This window comes from Myripristis murdjan, chromosome 17, assembly GCF_902150065.1.
Source record: "Myripristis murdjan chromosome 17, fMyrMur1.1, whole genome shotgun sequence".
Lineage (NCBI taxonomy): Eukaryota > Metazoa > Chordata > Actinopteri > Holocentriformes > Holocentridae > Myripristis > Myripristis murdjan.
In genome coordinates, this window is record NC_043996.1 from 21,686,985 (window position 1) to 21,707,583 (window position 20,599).

The 20,599-nt window shown below is 39.0% G+C and overlaps 1 protein-coding gene across 1 annotated transcript in view; it reads right to left on the reverse strand.

Annotated features, from left to right (window-relative positions):
- Nucleotides 1–20,168, reverse strand: part of ccdc178 (coiled-coil domain containing 178) — a 21,312-nt gene extending 1,144 nt beyond the window's left edge. Inside the window, 19 exon segments of the mRNA XM_030074059.1 lie at nucleotides 1,470–1,604; nucleotides 4,520–4,669; nucleotides 7,153–7,312; nucleotides 8,250–8,395; nucleotides 8,559–8,651; nucleotides 8,795–8,977; nucleotides 9,153–9,215; nucleotides 9,332–9,491; nucleotides 9,614–9,750; nucleotides 11,130–11,225; nucleotides 11,955–12,015; nucleotides 13,031–13,173; nucleotides 14,928–15,148; nucleotides 15,290–15,493; nucleotides 15,939–15,997; nucleotides 16,091–16,149; nucleotides 16,286–16,410; nucleotides 19,630–19,734; nucleotides 20,126–20,168. Of these exon segments, the coding sequence (XP_029929919.1) occupies nucleotides 1,470–1,604; nucleotides 4,520–4,669; nucleotides 7,153–7,312; nucleotides 8,250–8,395; nucleotides 8,559–8,651; nucleotides 8,795–8,977; nucleotides 9,153–9,215; nucleotides 9,332–9,491; nucleotides 9,614–9,750; nucleotides 11,130–11,225; nucleotides 11,955–12,015; nucleotides 13,031–13,173; nucleotides 14,928–15,148; nucleotides 15,290–15,493; nucleotides 15,939–15,997; nucleotides 16,091–16,149; nucleotides 16,286–16,410; nucleotides 19,630–19,711 (2,277 nt within the window). The 5' untranslated portion in view covers nucleotides 19,712–19,734; nucleotides 20,126–20,168.
- Between the last annotated feature and the right edge of the window lie 431 nt (nucleotides 20,169–20,599).

Here is a 20,599-nt window from a genome sequence, read left to right on the forward strand (position 1 = left end):
TGATGTAATATGTTTGGATTAATGTGCATTTCTTTGAGGGTCTTGAGATCACATACAGGAGTGCAGGTGCATATTTAGGTAATTCTGCAGAGTCTGTGTTTTGCCTGCTGTTATTTCTATGTATGCACTTTTTGGAGGATGGACATTGAGCTGTGCATATGGACTGTTCACGAGGAGCCTGTTTAAAGTGAGTGCTGCCTGCTCTGATGGACCCTGTGCTGGGCTGTGACGGGTGACGGTGCGGTGCGCTTGAATACACCAGCTCTTTTGTCCTTCACACTCTGCAGCTCTCTGATAGCTCCTCCCCCTCTGTGCCCCTCTCCTCCCTGCCTTGAGCTGTGATCTGCTGGGGCCTTTTCAGGCTGGGCCGATGAGACATGGCTGCTCCCTGTAATGTCTGGGCCAGACCCATCAAAAAAACATGTCGGCAGTCAAAGGAGGGGGAATTGAGAAGGAAGTCACTTGATAGTATTCTTCACTGGATACCACCCTGAAAAATGTCTAATCAGATTTTACAGTATCTTACAGAATTGTAGCAGTTACTTTAGATTTTTGATGAACATCTGTGTAACCACCAATATAGTTATTGTTTTTTAGAAGAAAACTACAGATTTGCAACCATTAAACATGGCTGTAGAAGGAAGTGTTGAGATGTTTCACTCTTAAGGGCAAGAGGAACCACAAGAGTGTTCCATAGTATGGATACATACCACCTGCCTCCGCCGTAAGGCTGGACAGGACATTTCATAAAGATTCATCACTGTCCCCCTGTCCGCTTTGACCTCATCTCACGTCACAGCACAGATTAGACACCGATTATCCCCTAATTGAAGATCCTTACTTCTCAACCTTGCAGAATATGTGCCTACTCTTTTGCAAGGCAGCCAGAAGGTTACTCTACTCACAGACAAGAGAGTATCATACATATCTTCCATTTGGTGTAATTGGACCAAGTTTGAATTAGCTGTAAACTCAATATGCCCCCGGTAAACAGGAAGTACAATCAAATGTTAACGCAATGCGACCAAACACAGCAAATGTGTTCCATGTATAGAGTTATCTGGAGAGGCAGAGCTGAGCTGAGACACGGGGTCACTGCATAGGCACTCTCACAGACAGATCATCCATCACGTCAGTCTGGGATCTGATGAGTGGATGTATAGAGTAAGACTGGCGTCTTTAACTCCACCGTGGCAGTGAGGCACAAAGCCCTGGTGGATGTTTTACTGTGGCATTGCCTGGATGCCTTTGCTTGGCAAAGGAGACATAAGGCAACTGACTATTTTTTTTTAAAAAACTTGCTGGATGAGGCTCAAACAATGCCAAGCATAACATGGAGTTACTGTACTATGCGAGGGGAATATTCTACCATACAGTAGAATACCTAGACTGGGATAAAAGTTGAATAAAGGGATTTGCCATTTTACTGAATGGTGACAGTTTTGTGCAGTTTTCATATGTACAAATACCTGGGCTGTTTTTATTTTCTGGTTGGTCTCTTGAGAAAGAGCCTGGCAGTGGTCCAGTTCAGCTTGGCTGTAGAGGCTGCGTTGTTCGAAGTAATTCACCAAAGCTTTGTGCATCCTCTTCTGCAAAAAAGAGAGCTAGGGGGAGAGAAGGCAGAGAAAAGGAATTGGTAAGGCAGGAGAGGAAATTAATGGCAGTGTTCAAGAAGAATGATGGAGGGGAATAGAGAAAGCAGTCAATAGCCCATTCTGCAGTACACGGGCCTGACAGGAATTTCACAGTCTCTTGGTTTCTCTGCCCACTCGTGTGCACTCATCAGAATCCAGTCACATCTGGCTGCCAGGATGGGGGGTTAATTTTCTCTAAATGCTTCAGCAGTTTTGTTCTAGCCGAGGCAAACTCTGTGACTGCAAAGCTGATGAGTAAAATATTTCTACTTCACCCAGTTTAACTTTATACCAATCCCCTCAAGACATATTTTACACATACACACAGAGTCATGAACCCCCCACTGAAACCAGAAATTATTCCTAGTCTCTTGGAAAGACATGCTGCTTGCTTTATTATTTGAACACAGTTTCAAGCAAAGAGGTTTAAATTCTGATAGATGCCATTGCTTTTCTTCCCCCTCCATCTCTCTACTCTTCCTACAAAGCTTATCATTGCTTGGCAATGTGTTCCCCAGTGCATTGAAAACTAAAGCGAATTAGCTCAGCCATCAGCTCCTGAAGGAAAGACAATAACAAGAATGCTCTTTATGGTGTACCCTGTTAAAACCCGAGAGCTGAAAGCATCCACATAAACAAAACTATGCTTATATGTACAGTGCAATGAAGAGGACTCTTGTGAGAAGCACATACTGGCAAGCACTACTGGATACTAAGTGTTCAAGTATTTTTCTGTCATTCAAAAAGATAGTCTTGTTACTTTGAATGTATTTGTACTTGCTCAGTCATACATGTAAGTCATATGACACTGTAGATGTTTTTGATGTACCTGCCTCGCCACTCTCCCTCTTACTTCCACTAAAATAATTACTAATTCTATAATTAATAATTCTACTCCACCTGAATTAGTCTCTCTCTCGACTGGAGAACAAAGAAATAACACAACATGTTCCATCCCCAACACCAAGCCTTAGACTAACACACAATATTTCTTTCAATATTTAACTTTGAGCAGTTTCAACTACATGATTATTATGCACTGAATACGTGATGGTGTTACAGTTTAATCTTGGGAGTTACAGCTTTTGAGACTTAGAATAAAGTAGAGTCTCTGCCCTGGACAAGCATTTCACTCCCACTGATGCCTCTTAAATTCACCCAGCACGTCTACTACCTGATAAAACTACTGGCTGGTTTAAGTATCTGAAACACTTACATGTACATTAAAGGCACAATTTTTAACCTGTATTTTAACATGAAAACGTCAGCTGTGAGAAGTCGCAATTTTGAGCAGTTTCAAAACAATCATAGCCAGTCTTACAGAGTTTTCGTGTTTTCCATATATACATATTCCATATGGCAAAATGGCAAAGCAAGATAGTTTCATACTCATTTAATCTGAACGGCAAATGGTTCTCTGATGTCAGGGAAGGTGTTCAGAATAATAAGAATACTTATAATCCTACAATTCCACAGTTAAAACACATCTTTTTGTTGCATTTCTGTAGTCTGTGACAGTATATATTTAAGGCATAATGCATAGTGGCTGATTTGGAAGCATAATGTAGATTATTTTGAAATTGTCACTTGCACTATATATCAGTGATGCCTGCTGTCAAGATAATATTTCAAGGCTACTTAAGCAGTGACTTTCATTGGCTCCCTCTGTTGAATATCAAGCAAATCATTGGCACTTCACACAAATAAAGGCTCCTAACATGTCTGGTGTGAGGCATGTAATGCCCATGCACTAACGTCCTGACAAAGTTAAATGCTAAGAGTGAAGTAGGTTGTTTACTGCTCTAAACAAATCAATTATAGGCAATTGCTTTGTGGAAGATAAGTAACCAGGATATAAAATGCCAGCTTCATCAGGGGTGGAAAATAAAAAGGGCAGAGGAGTATTTGAATGGTATAAATGAGATTAAAACATGATAGGCATGGATCTAGATTTCAGAAACATATTGTTGATTATAAGCTTGTTATAAAACTAAATTTAGGCATAAAAAAACAGTTGGTGAGAAGCTGCTGTTGTACAAGTGTGGAGTCGAAACAAACAAAAATGGTGAGGGCTGAATCCAGAGTAAAAGAAAATCAGGCTTTGATCATGAGCGTGGCAAATCCTGTCCACAGGATTTTATTTTTGCATGCATTTCTCACTTGATAACATTCATGCAGTTAGATGAGGAATTGCTCAAGTAAAGGTATTAGTCATTTTTGGAACAAATAATGTGTATTTCTCGTCACAGGAGCAGTATGGTTTCTCCCTGGTTTTATGGTTGTCATCAGTAATTCTATTCTGGTTAAATAATGTCACAAACTATAAAGATTAAACAGTTAAATTTTGCTAAGAGTTGTCTCTCTCAACTAGTCAGGATCTCTGGTGCTATTTAAACATGGGGGTATATTCAGTTTTTGCTTCTAACCAGCGTTTGTCATGGCTCTGTGACTAACTGCTGTGGTGAACGCACACTAACTCGTAACACAAAGATAATTACACATTTCACCTCAGACCACATTCAAAAATCTGTAATCAAGAATATTTTAAAGTATAGTATTTACATGTACCATCAACCTCTCTCCTTACTCCCCTTGGAGGAAGGACTACATAGCCATCATTACATTATGTCACATCCATCATCCTCCTCCACTCAAGTTATCTCATCATTATTAGATTGCTGCAGTAACCTCCTCATTGGTTGCCCAACTAAAGCCATCCTAATGTTACTGCCCATGCAAAGCAGAGATCTCCAGCCACTTGGCAATTCTAAAAGAATACAACAGAATAGGATAGAAATGAAATTGTAAGGTATAACATGAAAAACTATAATAAAATGCAGGCAAAGGAGACAATCGACAGTGAAGACAACAAAGGAAGAGCCCACCTGTGTGTAGTAATGAAAAGCTCTATGTGCATGGTTCTTCTCACTGAGCACGTCCACGGCCTCTTGCTTGGCCACCAACACGGTGCTCTGAAGATTTGTGTACTCAAGGGCCAATTGTGCATTCTCCTCCAGCGCAAGTTTCAATGCTTCCTATGTACACAGGAAAACAAAAGGTTGACTAGCTTAACTAATAGTGTTGGCCTTTAGATGAGAGTGCAGTTTACACTAAAACACAGCATCCAAGCTGGTAGGAATTCAGTTTCTTGCTCATGGGCTCCTCAGCAGCTTGAACCTGGGTCTTCTAACTATGCTGTCTAATCACTAAACTACACAGCTTTACCATCCAAATACTAGTAGGGGAATAGGGGTTGGAGCCCAGGATCTCTTACATGCAAGTGATACTCGTACCATTTCTGAACCAATGAGCCAGGGCTTCGGGCTTGTTAACATGTAGGACAACATGAGCATTTCATATAAAGATTTAACCCTGCATATCACTCAGGAGATACATTCAGCAGTCATTTTGTGTTTGTTAGGCTGACTGCCATCATGTTTCTAAGAGACCATGGCATGATTCTGGCAGAGGCGAGCTACCACAACTCACAGAAGGAATAATTACATGATGTACAACATGGATGTAAAATACGCATCGAGTAATAAAACAGATCGCTGCATAACTCGCATACATTAATGCAGTACACAGTGATGAAGAAAACATGATAATGAACATACAGCGTAGTAACGCTGTGTAGTAACACCATAGCTATTATTTAAAACTGTTTACCATACACATTCTGGTGCATACCAGAGGATGCCTACATTTTCCTTTTGTGTTATTAACTAGGGCAAAAGAAATAACAGGAAAACAACACTGGACACTATTATGGGAAATCAAGCAAATAAATTACAATGAGTAAGTGTCTCTCTGCATGTCCCCTTTTCATCTGAACATTGTTTCCCAGGTATTGGATGTGCGGCTGGTGAATATCTCAACTCTACCTGCAGACATAATGAAGTGTGTCTCTGCAGTAAAACAGAACAGCACTAAAGTGATGAGTTTAACCCAGCAGAAAGAGGGGCTGTAAACATGACAAATGCCTGCTATTGATTTCAGGTTTAATTACTCCATGCAGCACTGACAAAGCCCATCTGATGCTGTTGTGAAGTGTAAATGGAACAAATTACACTTCATTGCCCATAAGAAACTGATAGCGTCGGCAGTTTGCATTGTTTACTTTGTCCTCGCCAAACGACAGGCCCTGATCAAATTAACAAATAGGTGCATATTTGAAAGCCGAGACATGCAGAGATGTTTGCGTCGGATTAGAGATGGCCAGAGATTACTTTGGACTAACAAGTCAACTGATTTCATCTCATGCTACCAAATATTAATATCTGTGTGAGCACAACCTAAAGTAACCTGAGCATGCAGCTGTAGAGCTATCAAGCTGTTCCTAAATAATGCTGAGCAATACCAACACTCAACACTTCAATCAGCCTCTATGGAAAAGAGGAGACAGTTGTGACCTACAGGAGCTTATAGGAGGAATATTATAGGGTCAACATCTTTATATAGAATCTCATATCTCAAAGTCTCTGGCCATTCTGCTTCATGCACAATGATTTCTGAATGCTTGGTGTGCTTATTATGTTATGGTAATGTAGACATTATTGTGCTTTATATTGGTCTCAATGATTAAAGTGACCAATTTCCTCAGAACTTCACTCTCTCTCTCTCTCTGATCTTTTTATTTAGTGAGGAGTATTGTTGTTACCGTTTTATTTCGTCAAGTGAAAAGACTGAACCCTTTTTTGCATGGCTAACTTTTATCAGGCTAATGGGAGTTGTGTCTATGAGGAAGACTTCTAATTCTTAAATTGTCTCACGCCAACAACTTCTTTAAAGTTGCTGCACTTGGATGCATGGCGGCTTAAGCTCCATTGCCTTTTCTTGTTTTGAACTAATGCATTCTTGATCACCGTTTAATGAAACTATATACCACATGGCGATTTCACATTAGATAAGCCATGTGAAACCCCCATCAGCAAAGAGGCTCTGGCTGGGGCTGATAATCCTGCAGATGAAAACCTTACAATAAATAGGGGCTTCTCTTACAAAGGAGTATTCAAATATATGCTGTTTTGTGCACAGAAAAATCTCATGTTTTTACAAGTGCATCTATTTTTGAGGTAAGCACAAAAAAGAACACATTCTTTCTCTATATTGTGGATACACTTGCATTGGATTTCTTATTGAAAATGTAGGCCTTCAGGTAACCAAATGGGCCAAGCATCAACCAGGATACGCATCATCAAATTTGTCCAGGGAAAGGACTCTAAGAACAGTGAGTTGTCATTTGTGGAAAAAGCACTTAAACAAGATTGACCATGGCTTGTAATTTTAATTGCTCATGGCGTTTTTCTCTTTTCAGAAAACCTGCATCTTAAGGGAAGTATTGTGACAACTAATTCTCTGACACTAATCCACAAATAAATGAACAATGAGATGTTTCTACAGCTTGTTTCTGATTTCACAGTATTTGACACAAGGAAGGAATGTGGGATAACAATATCCCTGGCATATGTTTATAGAGAATTATAAAACATTCCAGTCAGTGTAATATTACAGTTACCTTGGTGTCTTCCATTTTCTTTTGTCTTGCTGTAAAATGGGCAGTATGTGTTGTCTTGGATTGCTGTGCTCGTTCCAGGCAATTATTAATATCAGACTGTATAGTGCTCATTATCCGTTCTGCTGATTGGTGTTTGAATTCCACCACATCAAAAACACTCCTGAAAGTAAACATGGAAATAAATATAATGAAGACACTGGTTTTAAACCTTGTTTTTAAATATTGCAGAACATAACATAGAGTTATGGGAACAATGTAAACTCCTGTGGTGATAATTTCCACTGATAGCATGAAAATACAGTCGCATGTGGAGACTCCAGGGATCAAGCCAACACAGACCAATAGGAGCTGAAAGCTTCAACAATTTATCACCAAGATTGGTGACTGAAGGTGGTAAGACAAACTGTCATTGATTTATGACCAAATGTGTGCCAGGCTCATGTACATGTTTGGAACTGGTGGCGCCCCCTATTTAGCGATTTCAAATCAAGGTTTAACATTGTTATAAAACATATCCTGCCAGTTTTGTACTGACTGGACAAACAAACTGGACAAATTTTCTGACTATTGGTCTGATTGGTGTTATGCCACACCCATTTTTTTCCATTGTAGCGCCCCCCAGTGTTTGATTTGACTGTAACTTTCAGAATATGTTTCAGGTACTTACGTAGATATATCCTGCAAATTTCGTAATGAATGGCCCAATGGTTGTTGACTTTGGTTTATTTATGAGCTGAGCCACAAAAAACTAAAAAAAGATATCAACAAGTTTTATGCAGCTTTTTATAAACTTGGTCCAATAACGATAAACAGCAAATTTGGCAGCAATCAAACCAGTACAGTATAGCAGGAGATGTCAAAAATGTGTTTTACAAAAATTAAAAATGGCAGGAAATCCAATATTGGCTCTGGACGCAAATTTATAGAACAAGAGCAGGAAGAAGGAAAATAACAGCAAAGGGTTTCAGCCCTCTGGGCTTGAACCTCTAATAAAGAAATTCAGAAAGTCACAGCAAATGAATATAAATTTTTATATAATTCCCATTGCCATTGTAATATATTATAATGAGCTTGACTGTGAATAAAAAAAATCTTACTGGAGTTCCTCTATAACTTCAGGCATGGCAGAAGCTATTTTTGCCATTTTATCTGATGCATCAGTATATTCTGTGCCCTTCTTTGTCAGGTCATTGATCCTGCCCACTGTGTAGTTATATCTCTTTATAGTGGCACTGTGTAACTCCTGTAAACAAACAATAGTGTTAACAATGACAAAATCTGCATGTGTTGGTTTTTCAAATTACTTGGAAAAGGAGGTTATTTTGCTCATCAGAAAAAAAACATGACAGTGATGTTCATAGAATAAACCTCACTTAGCAACCGTGAACTGTCTATTCTTTACTTACTTTTACAGCATTCAGGTGGTCCAGTTTGTCTTTTTTCTCCCTCTCAAGGCTTTCTAATGTTTTCCTGTTTTCACCTTGAGTCACCTTCAATTTCTCTGCCAAGATCTTGATTTTTTGAATAAACCAAAGATGAATTATAAATGTAGTTGACTTAAACTTTTCTTCAACACTTTGCATGCATACCTTTATTGTAAAATTATAATTACTGTCCTATTTATATTTACTATATTTTCAACATGATTTAATTTATTTTTTACCTCATATTTATCATTGTAGGTTTTTTTCTGTGCCTCAGTTTCTTTCTCCTTATCTTTTGTAGTTGATGATACATCTTCAAATTCCCTCTGTAGTTCCTGGTTGACTTTCTCTGCACTCCTTTGTTCTTGATGTAATTCTTCAGTGATCTTTGCACACTGACTCTAATGTTAAAAAAGGAAGCAGTTCAGTTCACCTGAAGTCATAAAATATTTATGACTGTATTAGCTATATGTAAGTCCCCAACAAGACAAGTACACAGATCATAAAAGAATCCCACAGGCTTCTATTATGTTTGCATGGCAATTTTGTGATGAGATGCAGAAGCAACAGTTTTACCTTAAGCATTGACAGGGCATCCTTCTTATCCAATAGCTCTCTCTTTATGTGTTCAATCACTCTCTATTAGATGAAAAAGCATTGAATTAACCCAGACAAAGCATTCAAACTCTAGCTTTCTCCTTGTAAACTATGAGTCTCGCAGTGTACGCAGCACATGCACATATGTTTCCACTGACCCTGGCCGTCTGTTGTTCCATGAAGGTGAGCTCCTGCTCTTCCAGCCTGGCCTTGGTGGCACTGTGCTGGGCAACAACTTGGGTCAGCTGGCCGTCATTCTCACTGATTTTCCGGAGCATTTGCTCCCTGTCCTTTTGCATCTGCGTCACTGCTTTCTCACTAGCACAAAAACACATGCAAGATAGTAAATGCACAAAAAGTGGCCTGCTGTATGATACAACGAATTATCTCCGGTGGAAGATGATGCATGCTCTTCCTCTCCTCTGGCTTTGACACTGTACCTGTCGGAAATTTTTTTGTTGTAGTTGTGCACCTCCTGTTCATACATGCTGTTTGCCTCACGGAGAGCCACAGCAGCTTTACGTTTTGAATCTAGCAGCTCTTCTAAGTGGCAGACTTCTGCTTCTCCATCAAATTTCTGTCAATAGCATAATACAAAATAGACTGCTGATTGGGTTGCAGTTACTCATGCCATCTTACAGCAACTTCTTACAGTTCATACACACACCGGGTAGTATCAAAATAACATCAGGACTTCATTACTGCAAATGTGTGATACAATATCCACAAATGTGTGCAGAGATCTGCAAATGCATAATGTCATATTTGAAAATGAGCAGTAATGTTTTCAAATTGTGTATCCAAATTTGTAAAGATGCACCCAGATTTGCAAATGCGTGTCTATATTTGCAAATGTGTAAAGTATAAAATTTGTAAATCTGTTTCTGGACTGGACTTGGAAGAATGTAATTAGTATCTCATGTTTCAAATAATTCAATTTCAAAGTCACCATACATCTTCAGATCAGCACTACACTATTTGGGGATTTTGTCCATCCTTTGGCACGTACAGATTTGTACTGAAATTTAAACAGAGCTGTGCAGCTTACACTTTACCACAAGGACGTGCATGTGGCCTCAATTTTAGAGTGGCCTTTGGCCAGGGACTTGATTCAAATGCATAATGTCATATTTGAAAATGAGCAGTAATGTTTTCAAATTGTGTATCCAAATTTGTAAAGATGCACCCAGATTTGCAAATGCGTGTCTATATTTGCAATTGTGTAAAGTATAAAATTTGTAAATCTGTTTCTGGACTGGACTTGGAAGAATGTAATTAGTATCTCATGTTTCAAATAATTCAATTTCAAAGTCACCATACATCTTCAGATCAGCACTACACTATTTGGGGATTTTGTCCATCCTTTGGCACGTACAGATTTGTACTGAAATTTAAACAGAGCTGTGCAGCTTACACTTTACCACAAGGACGTGCAGGTGGCCTCAATTTTAGAGTGGCCTTTGGCCAGGGACTTGATTCAAAAGGTGATCATGTTGTAAGTTAATATTTACATATTTGTAAACATCCGTAAATATGCACAAATATGATCATTCATTTACTAATCCAAACAAACAAAACTATACTGTAATAGTATAGACTCACAAATGTCATCACACATTTGCAAATGCAGTGAACATTTGAAAATTTGGGTAAACTTTTGTATAGTAGGATACAACATTGCACACCTCAGTACACATTTGCAAATATTACACATTTTGCGACAGTAACATCTTGATTTTTTTTGTTTTGTTTTGTTTTGTTTATGTAAGGTAGTCCCAGTGTGAATTTAAACTCCTAACTTTGGAACAGTGAGTGGCATACTCTGCTAATTACAATATAAGCACAGGTTTCAACAAATAAATAATAACTAGTAATAGTGCAAGGAAAGTTGTTCTAGTAACCATAATGACTTTTTATGCAATTACTGTAATTTGATACCATCATGCGATTACTTACAGTTTTCTGAATATCTTCTTGCAATGTGGTTAATTGTTCTTTTATTTTCTTTACTTTTTTGACGCCATCTTCAGTTTCTATTTTCAATTGTAGAACCTGCATGAAAAAAGCATAATCATTAATTTGACTACTGCTGGGTGCTTTTTTACTTTTTTGTGTGCATTTTAGATATTCACAGTCAGTTACCTGGTCACTTGCAGTTGCCTCAAGTGGCTCTATTTCAGAAATACGCTGCAACATGACTGCACACTCTTTCTCTTTAAGAGCAACCGATTGTTCAGCATCCTTTATTTTAGCACACTGAACTTCCCAATCTGTCTTCAACTGCTTTAACTCCTCTCTGGGGAAGAAAACAAAATTATGTCTTTTGTTATCAAGGTTGGTGAATTAAAACAGCCCTTAAACCCAAGGCTCAATAGAGTCTGTCAACAAGATTGTCTCTAAAATGTTTTATACTGCAAAGAGCACAGAGTGTATTATGTCCACAACCCTCAACTAAACTTGTGGTCTCTTAAATCCAAGATTTGACTTAACTCAGCTGGGGTTTTATTTTATTTTATTTTATTCGTTATTTCTTAGATATGTGGGACACCATCAGTACTCAGTTTCTGAGATTTATCACCGTAAAGCTTTGATATTAAAAGTTTTGATTGATTCTACAGGGCAGGATCGCCTTTTGCCTCCAGAGCAGCTCCAAAGAGATCTCCATCATCAGCGAGCATGGATCCATGCTGACTTGATAGTACTTGGCAGGTCATGCAGCTTTTTTCTTGAAGAATCCATGTTGCAAACATGGTTTTTCACCTGATAACAAAGGTGCTCTACTGGGGTGAAAACTGGGAAGCAGCGCAGGCCGCTAGAGGAACATACAGCCACTGCCATGTTCCTGGAAACATTTTGAGACAATGTGTGCTTTGATACATGGAGCATCTGCTGAAAGGATCCAGTTGATAATAAGAAAGACTGCGGCCATGAAGAAATGCATGCGGTCAGCAATAATGTTCAGGTATGCAGTGGTGTTCAAATGACGCACAATGTACCATGGTGCCTGATGTAATGTGGGGTACAAAACATTCTCCACATTATTACACCACCACCAGCAGCCTGTACTGTTGACACCAGGCCAGATGGATCCATCGATTCATGATGTTTATGCCAAATTCTGTCTCTGCCATCAGCATGTTGCAACAGAAACTGGAATTTGTCAGACTAAGCAACGTTTTACCCTATCTCCCTTTGTCTAGTTTAGATAATCACATGCCCTCTGTGGCTTCATCTTCTTGTTTTTGCTTGACAGGAGTGAAACCTGGTGTGGTCTTCTGCTGCTGTAGCCCCTCCACTTCAAGGTTCACCGAGCTGTGTGTTCCGGGATGCCCCTCTGCACACCACTGTAGTGTTGAGCTGTTATTTACATACTTGTGACTGGCCTGTTACCTTGAATGAGTATTGCCAGTCATCGCTGACCCATAGAGCTGCCAGTGACTATTTTTGTGTGTGTGTGTGTGTGTGTGTGTGTGTGTGTGTGTGTGTGTGTGTGTGTGTTATTTTCTCACCCTGTATTCAGTAAACCTATTAGGACATTGTAGGATGCCAAAAATCTAGAATGCTGGGTCTAGTACATTTGGCATCAATGATCATTGCACTTTCAAAGTCTTGTCCATTACAGCAATTACTATAACTGAACCTCTGAACTGAACCTGGCCTGCACGCTTTACACCTCATGTAAACATGAGTGACTCTTCGCTGAGGTGAGCTAATTACTGATGAGGTACAACTAACTAATTAAGTGGATAATGAACTTTTCTCACCGTTAACAAAAAATGTGTCCAGTCTCTTGGTTTGGATACTTTAATGGTGGTGTCCTTCGTTTGCACTGATATTAAGGAATGGACCATACTCACATTCTGTTGGCCAGCTGATTCTGTAAGGCCTTCAGTTCATTGTTCATTGATGCCTTTTCATTGTTGGCCTTCAGCTCCATCTCTTTCAACTCTTTCTCAACCACCTTGAGTTCATTGTGTGTCTTTGCGTATGCTTTATCTGCCTAAACAAAGAGAAACAAAGGCATGCTTTTCTCAGATTTCATCCAGAAACCATATAAGAACTCATACATATTATTGATTTAAAAGACCACACCTAATCCAACAGTTGAATCATACAAAGTCAAAACAATGTATTCTCTGAGGTGGCAACAGAAAGGCCATGCGCTAGAGGGGGTCAAATTCTTCATATTAACAGTATTTGGGGGTCCTGGTGGTCCAATGAGCTAGAGTGCTACACCATGACACCGCTGTGTTCTGGGATCAAATTCAGCCTGTCGCATGTCATCCTCCTCTCCCTCACTCATCATTCCAGTCTCTATCTACTGTCAACGATCCAGTGAAGCACAAACGCCATAAAAAAATCATCTTTAAAAAATGATCACACAAAAAAGGTCCCAAAACAATACTCAGTGGGACAAGTGACACTTTTAAGCACTCAGCATAAAAAAAGTTTAACATGTCGTGGTGTTTCAAACATCAGCAAGTTGAGTGAAAAATCAAATCTAGAATTTTAATACAACGTGTCAGACAATCAGAATCTAATCAATAAAATTTAAAACACTCCTTGAATGTCTGCACATTTATGCTGTTAGAGACCATATAACCCAGCCAGGGCAATAATCTTGTGTGGGACCTTGCTCTTCAGGCAGCAGCTAAGTATTGACTGGTAATGATGCCACTGAGCTAAGTGAGGCATTGAAATTCTTAGTATTTGTCAACAAAGGCACATTGGAGATATAGTTTTCTATTTAACAAGATAAAACTGCCTTCCTTGAACATTTTGGTTGGTTTTCAAATAATTGTGTCCTTTATCAGCCCCCATAGGGAAATTCTGTTTTCGCTGGCCCCCCTCCACTGAGAGATCAGAGCGCAGGATCAGCTACAGAACAGCATCCCTGGAGTTGGTGAGGATTCAGCGTCTTGCTCAAGGACATATGTCAGATGCTCCCGGACACAGGGCCTTAAACACAGGTCTTGTGGTTGAAAGACAGTCTCTCTCTACTCGCTACACCACCCTGCTGTCTAATAGCATGGTGAATATGGTTAGGAAAGACAGGAGGGAGATGTAATGCCGTGCTATGAGCTAGATTCAACCCCATGCAAACGCAGTGCACAGATGGTCTCTCAGGAGAGTGCACTAGTACACTCAACCACTGCAGAACGTCTTGGTGAACCTTTCTTGCCAAATCATAGCTTTATCCTAGTGTGAACTCACTCCATATTTAAATGAATAAATAAGAAAAAAATAAAAAGAGAGACAATCTAAATGAGCGTTGAAAAAGCAATTTCAAGTCAGATCAATAAAATTTCCTGCTGATTGAAGCTGTTGTGTCATTTTGTTTAGGTATTAGGGAATACAACGAGTCAGTTAAGTCCAGAATTTTTTTTTTGCTGTTTTACTGGATAGCACCCCACTCACATTCAGTTATGGGGTAAGAAACACATGAACAGTATTTTGTTTGGTTGTAAAACTGTATTAAAGCTTTAATACAGTATTAATTCTGCTACCAGACAAAGGCTTTCACCTGTTAAAAAGTAACTTACATGAAAGAGCTTAATTTATCATGGCTTATAAGTGTATAAATACATCTATAATTGTTCATTCTCAAATTGATGAAGAAAACACATTTTAGTCTTTGCTTCTACAATTGTAGATGTAATTAAAAAAATGAATATTCTAACTTTCAAGTTTCCAGCTTTTTTGGGTTTCAAAACACCAACATGTTTTTTTAACAAGAATCAAGAAAGAGTCTACCTCTGCTTGTGCGGCGTTAATTTGATTCATGCATCCAGTCTTGAACTCCAGGTTTTCATTTAAAGGGGAACCGTGATTTTTTAAAAAGTCAATCTCCTCCTGTAAACCCTGGTTCAGGACCTCCATGTGCAACACTTTCCCCTGCACAAGATCAAGTTCCTCCTTTTTCTGTTTTAGATGGCATTTCAGTTCGATGATCTCTGTAATGCAAGCCTCTTGGTCTAGGCAAAGGAGTCATTTTCAAGAATTAGTTATGACAGTTTTATCATTTGTATTCGGTGTAGAGTAAGGCAAAGGAGTCACAATGCTGCACAAGGCAGAGCCAAAAGCAGCCAGCGCTGAGAGAGCTCTCTGCCACTGACCTTTCTGGACAACAAAAGGATGCTCTTGTTGCTTCCACAGTGAAATACTGTCAACTTTGTCCTTCAGAATTCGTTTTCTCGTCTTCTCTTTTTGAAGAGCCTCCTCTGCATGCTGGCGGTCAGCCTCCAGCCGCTCAACCAGATTCACAACCTCTCCAAGGACATCCCTCATTTTCTTCTGTAGCGGGGATAATGGGCCACTTTCTGGAGGATGGAATCAAAACTTTACAACTCTGGCACACTGTCTAATACTATATCATGATTATCAAGTCATTATTATCACTTTCCTCAATTATCTGACTAACTAGATCACAAAGCTGAACATAAACCTAACCCATGGAGTGATAATTCATTAGTGGCAGTGAATATTGGATAATATCATATGTAATTTGATAATAAATTCACTAGTTACTATGCAGACAAAATCATGCATGTCCTGGTGACTGGGAGTCACCCACTGCAACACTGATAAGATGATTGCTGCAAGACATAAACCTTAAATAAGGCTTAAACAAAACTACTCTTCCCGTATGTATGTGCACTGAGGGATGTGTGTTCATATCTGTAGCATATTTTAACAATTGATGTTTTTTTTTTTTTTTTTTTCAAAAATAATTTATGGTAATCTACAAAAACAAATTGTGTTCACCTGCTATGTTTAACTCTGTAGGTGTCATTAATTGAGCATCTGAGTCTCTGGATGGACATCTGTTGAGAGAGGAGTGAAACTCACATCATATTCCTAGGTCATAGTGAAGGTAACATAAAGAAATATAAAATGAAAATAAAATGAAACGTCACTGTAAGCTGTTGTTGTCTTGCTGCCTGTCCTGAGCCATCTGAGGCTGAAATTTACTGGACTGGGACAAGACAAAAGGAAAAAACAACAACAATGAACTCAAGATAGTTTCCAGTGAGACTGAGTTTTCCCTGATATCAGGAAATCTGCATTACAATTCATCACGAGTTTGATCACACGTGACATAAGTATTTTACCTGTTGACACCAATTGTCCAACTTCCTCTTCAGCTCTTGGACATGGCAAATAGCTTTGGTGGCACATGCTGAGGGAGTGTTTGCCAAGGCACTACTGGGGCAGAGTGCTTGAAGACTCCCTTGATCTTGAGAGACATAAAAAGACACAAAATATAATATCAAGCTTAAAAATTTGCAGCATTATTTTGAGACATTTGCTCTCACAGATGTAATGAAAAGCTAAGCATACTTACAACGTTTACATTCTGTAATGCAACAAAACCCCACTAATGATTTATTGTAAATAAAGTATGAATATCTCTTGAGCTCAGCTGAAAATAATCAGAAAGTAGCAGACCATATTTGAAACAAATACTCATCCTACTGCATTCATCTTATTTTTCAAAAGTAATTAATGAAATTTATTTAGCTGTGAAAAATGGTCTATGATTCTCTACTTTGCCTTTGCTTTCTGTTGCACAGAACCTTGACTACACAGGAGACATCATATCAAAGAAGGAAACACTGATTTGAGCATCCCAACACAAACCCAAGGGCACTATTCTTAGTGGTGGAAGGACGCCATCTGGCTGCAAACAGGTGAAAAACACTATTGATGCAGAGCCTGTTAATTCTGCTGTTACACTAAGAGACAGAATTTCAGAAATGCTGAAATTGAACTTTTACTTTGTGAGACTTATAGAAATGATCAAGGAGGCATGCAGGTGACTCAGTTAGTTTAACTACACTGTGTAAGTGCAGCATCCTGGGTTAGAATCAGGACTATAGGACCTTGGTCACATGTCATCCTCCTCTCTCCTCCCTGTCTCTCTCTACTGTGTCTATCAAATAAAAGCAAAAAATGCCCAAAATATAGCCCTGAATTTTTTTTGCTTGTTTTCTACTTGAATGCCATGGGACAATGTTGCACTTGTAACTCAGTTCTCTCATTCGAATGAAGCCAATATGTGGAAATACTTGAAACACATAAAGTTTCTGTTTGGTATTAAAATGAAGGGGTGTATGCTGAATGGGATTACAGGCATTGAGAATCATGAAATTAGTGGTATTGGTATCAGCAGTCAAAATTCTGGTATTGTGGCATCCTTAAAGTATGCACTGTAATATCTAGACAATGTCTATATTTGCACTTGTAAATGGATTTTTGCGTATTTCAGACTTAAGTTTTGGAATCACTTTAGGTGGATGGTACAATGCTGATTCTCAACTAACAAACAGGTGATGTTCAAACGTTCAACAAAGTGTCACTTGTCTTTTGGATGTGTCTCTACAGACCATGTACCTCTAACATTAGCCCACAACTGACCACATTAACTCTAAGATTGACCACTGAATATCTATAGACTGCTTTACACACAGTTACTAGTGTCACTTGAAACTCAGTAAACTTTTTCGCAACATATTACGATAGCTAGATAAGAAGTTGATCATTAGTGTTTTACCATTCCTAATAAAGTGAGACTGATTATTTTTATTTCTCTAGTTTACCTGTGCTGGGGTACTGTTGCCCTGGAAGGAAGGAATGTTTGATTTAAGGGGTGATGTGAGGAGTAAATAAAAAGGAAGGCAAACTGTGGCCACCAGTCGATGATCAGGGTAACACCCACCACAAATTAAAAAAAAAAAAAAATTATACTTTAGGATAAACATGATTTCCTTTTCTTTAAAAGACTCTATATAACTAAGCAGTTTGATTCTACTTATATACTATGATGCATATTAATACTTTATGGCAAAAGGAGTTCCAGTGATCTCCAGTCAGATACAGGACCCTCTCACTGACCACAGTTTAAATAATCATTAGCACCATAAGAACAAAACAAACAAACAAACAAACAAACAAAAACAAAACAAAACTAACTAAATAAAGAAATAAAAGAGTGCAGTACAGTCTACTGGACATTGGGGGCAGCTCTGAGCTCATGCGAAACAGAGTAGAATACATGGTGGTCAATGGGGTTTAGTGCTATAAAATGATCTCTGCATTTGATTCCAAATATTTATGAGTGATTTATGAATGGAGTATTACTGTCATCACTGTAATTATAGAGATTTTTTTTTTTTTTTTTTTTTTTTTTTTTGAAAAGTCCCATTTTCCTCTGTTCATTTCCCTCTGTTTTGCCCGATTTTAGCACTCTACATCTCGTCCTGGAAGTGGCCTCAAATATTCTGGGTGAAATATCGCCTGTGTTCACACGGTGGTTACAGTCTTTCGACTTGTGAAAAGCATTCATGTCAACAAACGCATGCTTGATTAAAGGAGCATTCCAGACACTTCTGTGTTATCTACCTCCTCCCAAATGAGGCTTGGTCATTGCCACTAGGAGGCTCCACTATCTTATTTCTGGAAAAAGCGTAATCCTAGATTTGTGAAACTTGCACATTTGATTCAGCACAGTGGTGCTTTACTCGGCCCTAACTTTAATCTTAAGCTTAACCCTAACCGTGAAAGTTTGAACGAGAGTTTGGTGAGAGTAGGGTTATCATCTAGACAGGACCAGATGGAGGACTGGGAATGCCCACCTCCGAAAAAAAAAAAAAAAACAGATTGCATTTCCTAGTACAACAATGGAATTTGTAACTGACTTAATTAATTCTTTACAGCCTTTCCCCAACGGAAGCCACACCCAATTTATGCCTACCGTATTTCCCCAATTAATCGCCCAGGCGTTTAATACGCAAAATCAACTTGGACCCCAGGCGTTTAAAAGAACCAGGCGGCTATTTGCTGCAGGCCTTTATTCATTTATGCACAGACCTGCACCAGGCCATTATTGTGATCACAGTTACTGTCCAACATATTTACAGTCCATCGATTTAAGATTACGGTACACCCTTTTTTTTTCTAACGTTAGCTAGCTCTCTTATTTTGACAGAAAACGGAAGTGCCGCACAGTTATTGTGCGGCTAACTGTTTACTTACTGTTTACTTCTGCCATTAATTGGTGAAATACGTAATCCTAACCTTAACCATAACATGAACCAATACGTCAAAATTACCACCAAAAATGTAAAAAAAAAAAAAAAAAAAAAAAAACCTCTACTGTACTAGGAAATACAAATTAAGTTTCAGGAGGCTAAATTGACATACTAGACATGCATACCCCACATTACTTGTTTCTGATAGGCTAGTAATCATGCGCTTTGAACTGGAACGACACGGCAGACGAAGCTGGAGCACGTGACTCTTCCCGCGGGTGCACGTGCGATACATGCATGCGAAGGCCAGCGGCGCGTCCGTTTGAAAGTGAACACAAGTAACACAAGTCGCGGTAATGGGAATATGTCCGACCTGTAGTAGCACACCGTCTTTGAACGCAGCATCAGGTCAGCTCCACTCTTACCTTGATTCTGTCGTTTTCCTTTCCTTGATGGGAACTCACGTTGCTCATCATCATCTGCAAACTTTTTGAATTTGGACAACATCTTGGGTTTTCAATCTCCAACACCTTAGAGAAAAAAGAAAAAAAAAAAAAAATCAAATTTCAACCGCCCACCATCATACAAAATCATGAATGAGAAAATGCAACCGTTACCTTTAAAATGGATAAAAGTTGACGTTACATGTTTTTGTTATATTACTGCTATTGTTGTTGTTGTTGTTTTCAAAGTTCCAGATACCCTGTTATCCTGCTCCGGATGCGGCTAATTTCGATATCTTATGTAAAAAATGAAACTTAAATATTAATGACCTTTTAATTAGCCGGTGGGGTCGCTGCCATGGCAGAAAGTGAAAGCTTAAAGTTGCTGGCTGTCGACTGACTTGTAATATTCTCTTGTTTCGGCAGCTAAATGGAAGCCCGTTTCTGTTCTGTACCGAAGGAAAGCTAGCATACTTACTGCAAACTTTTCCCCAACATAGGAGACATTTAGTGGAAACCTGGCGGCTACAACTATGTTGGTAACAATGTGCTGTCAATCTTCATGGGCTGCGGTTGCCAGGCAACAAGGAGCTCCGCTTGGCCAGCGAGAGCTACGTTCAAGAGCAGCGGATGTTGTGTTGTTGTTCAGCAGCACTGGCAAGGCTTTTCATTTAGGCTGTCTGAGGCTTGACACAGTCCTCTATGAGAAAGTATAGAATAGAATAGAATAGAATAGAATAGAATAGAATAGAATAGAATAGAATAGAATAGTGGAGTGAATGAATGCAATACCACAGCAAGGAATCATTTTTAGGCTACTCTATCTGTGATTACAGGCAATGAAAGTGCAGCCCTTGAGCAGTGTGCACTCAATAGTAAAGCCATGCATACTAATAGCCTATGCATGTGGAATTACAGGGACCACCTGCTAGAATACAGCTACTATTACTGC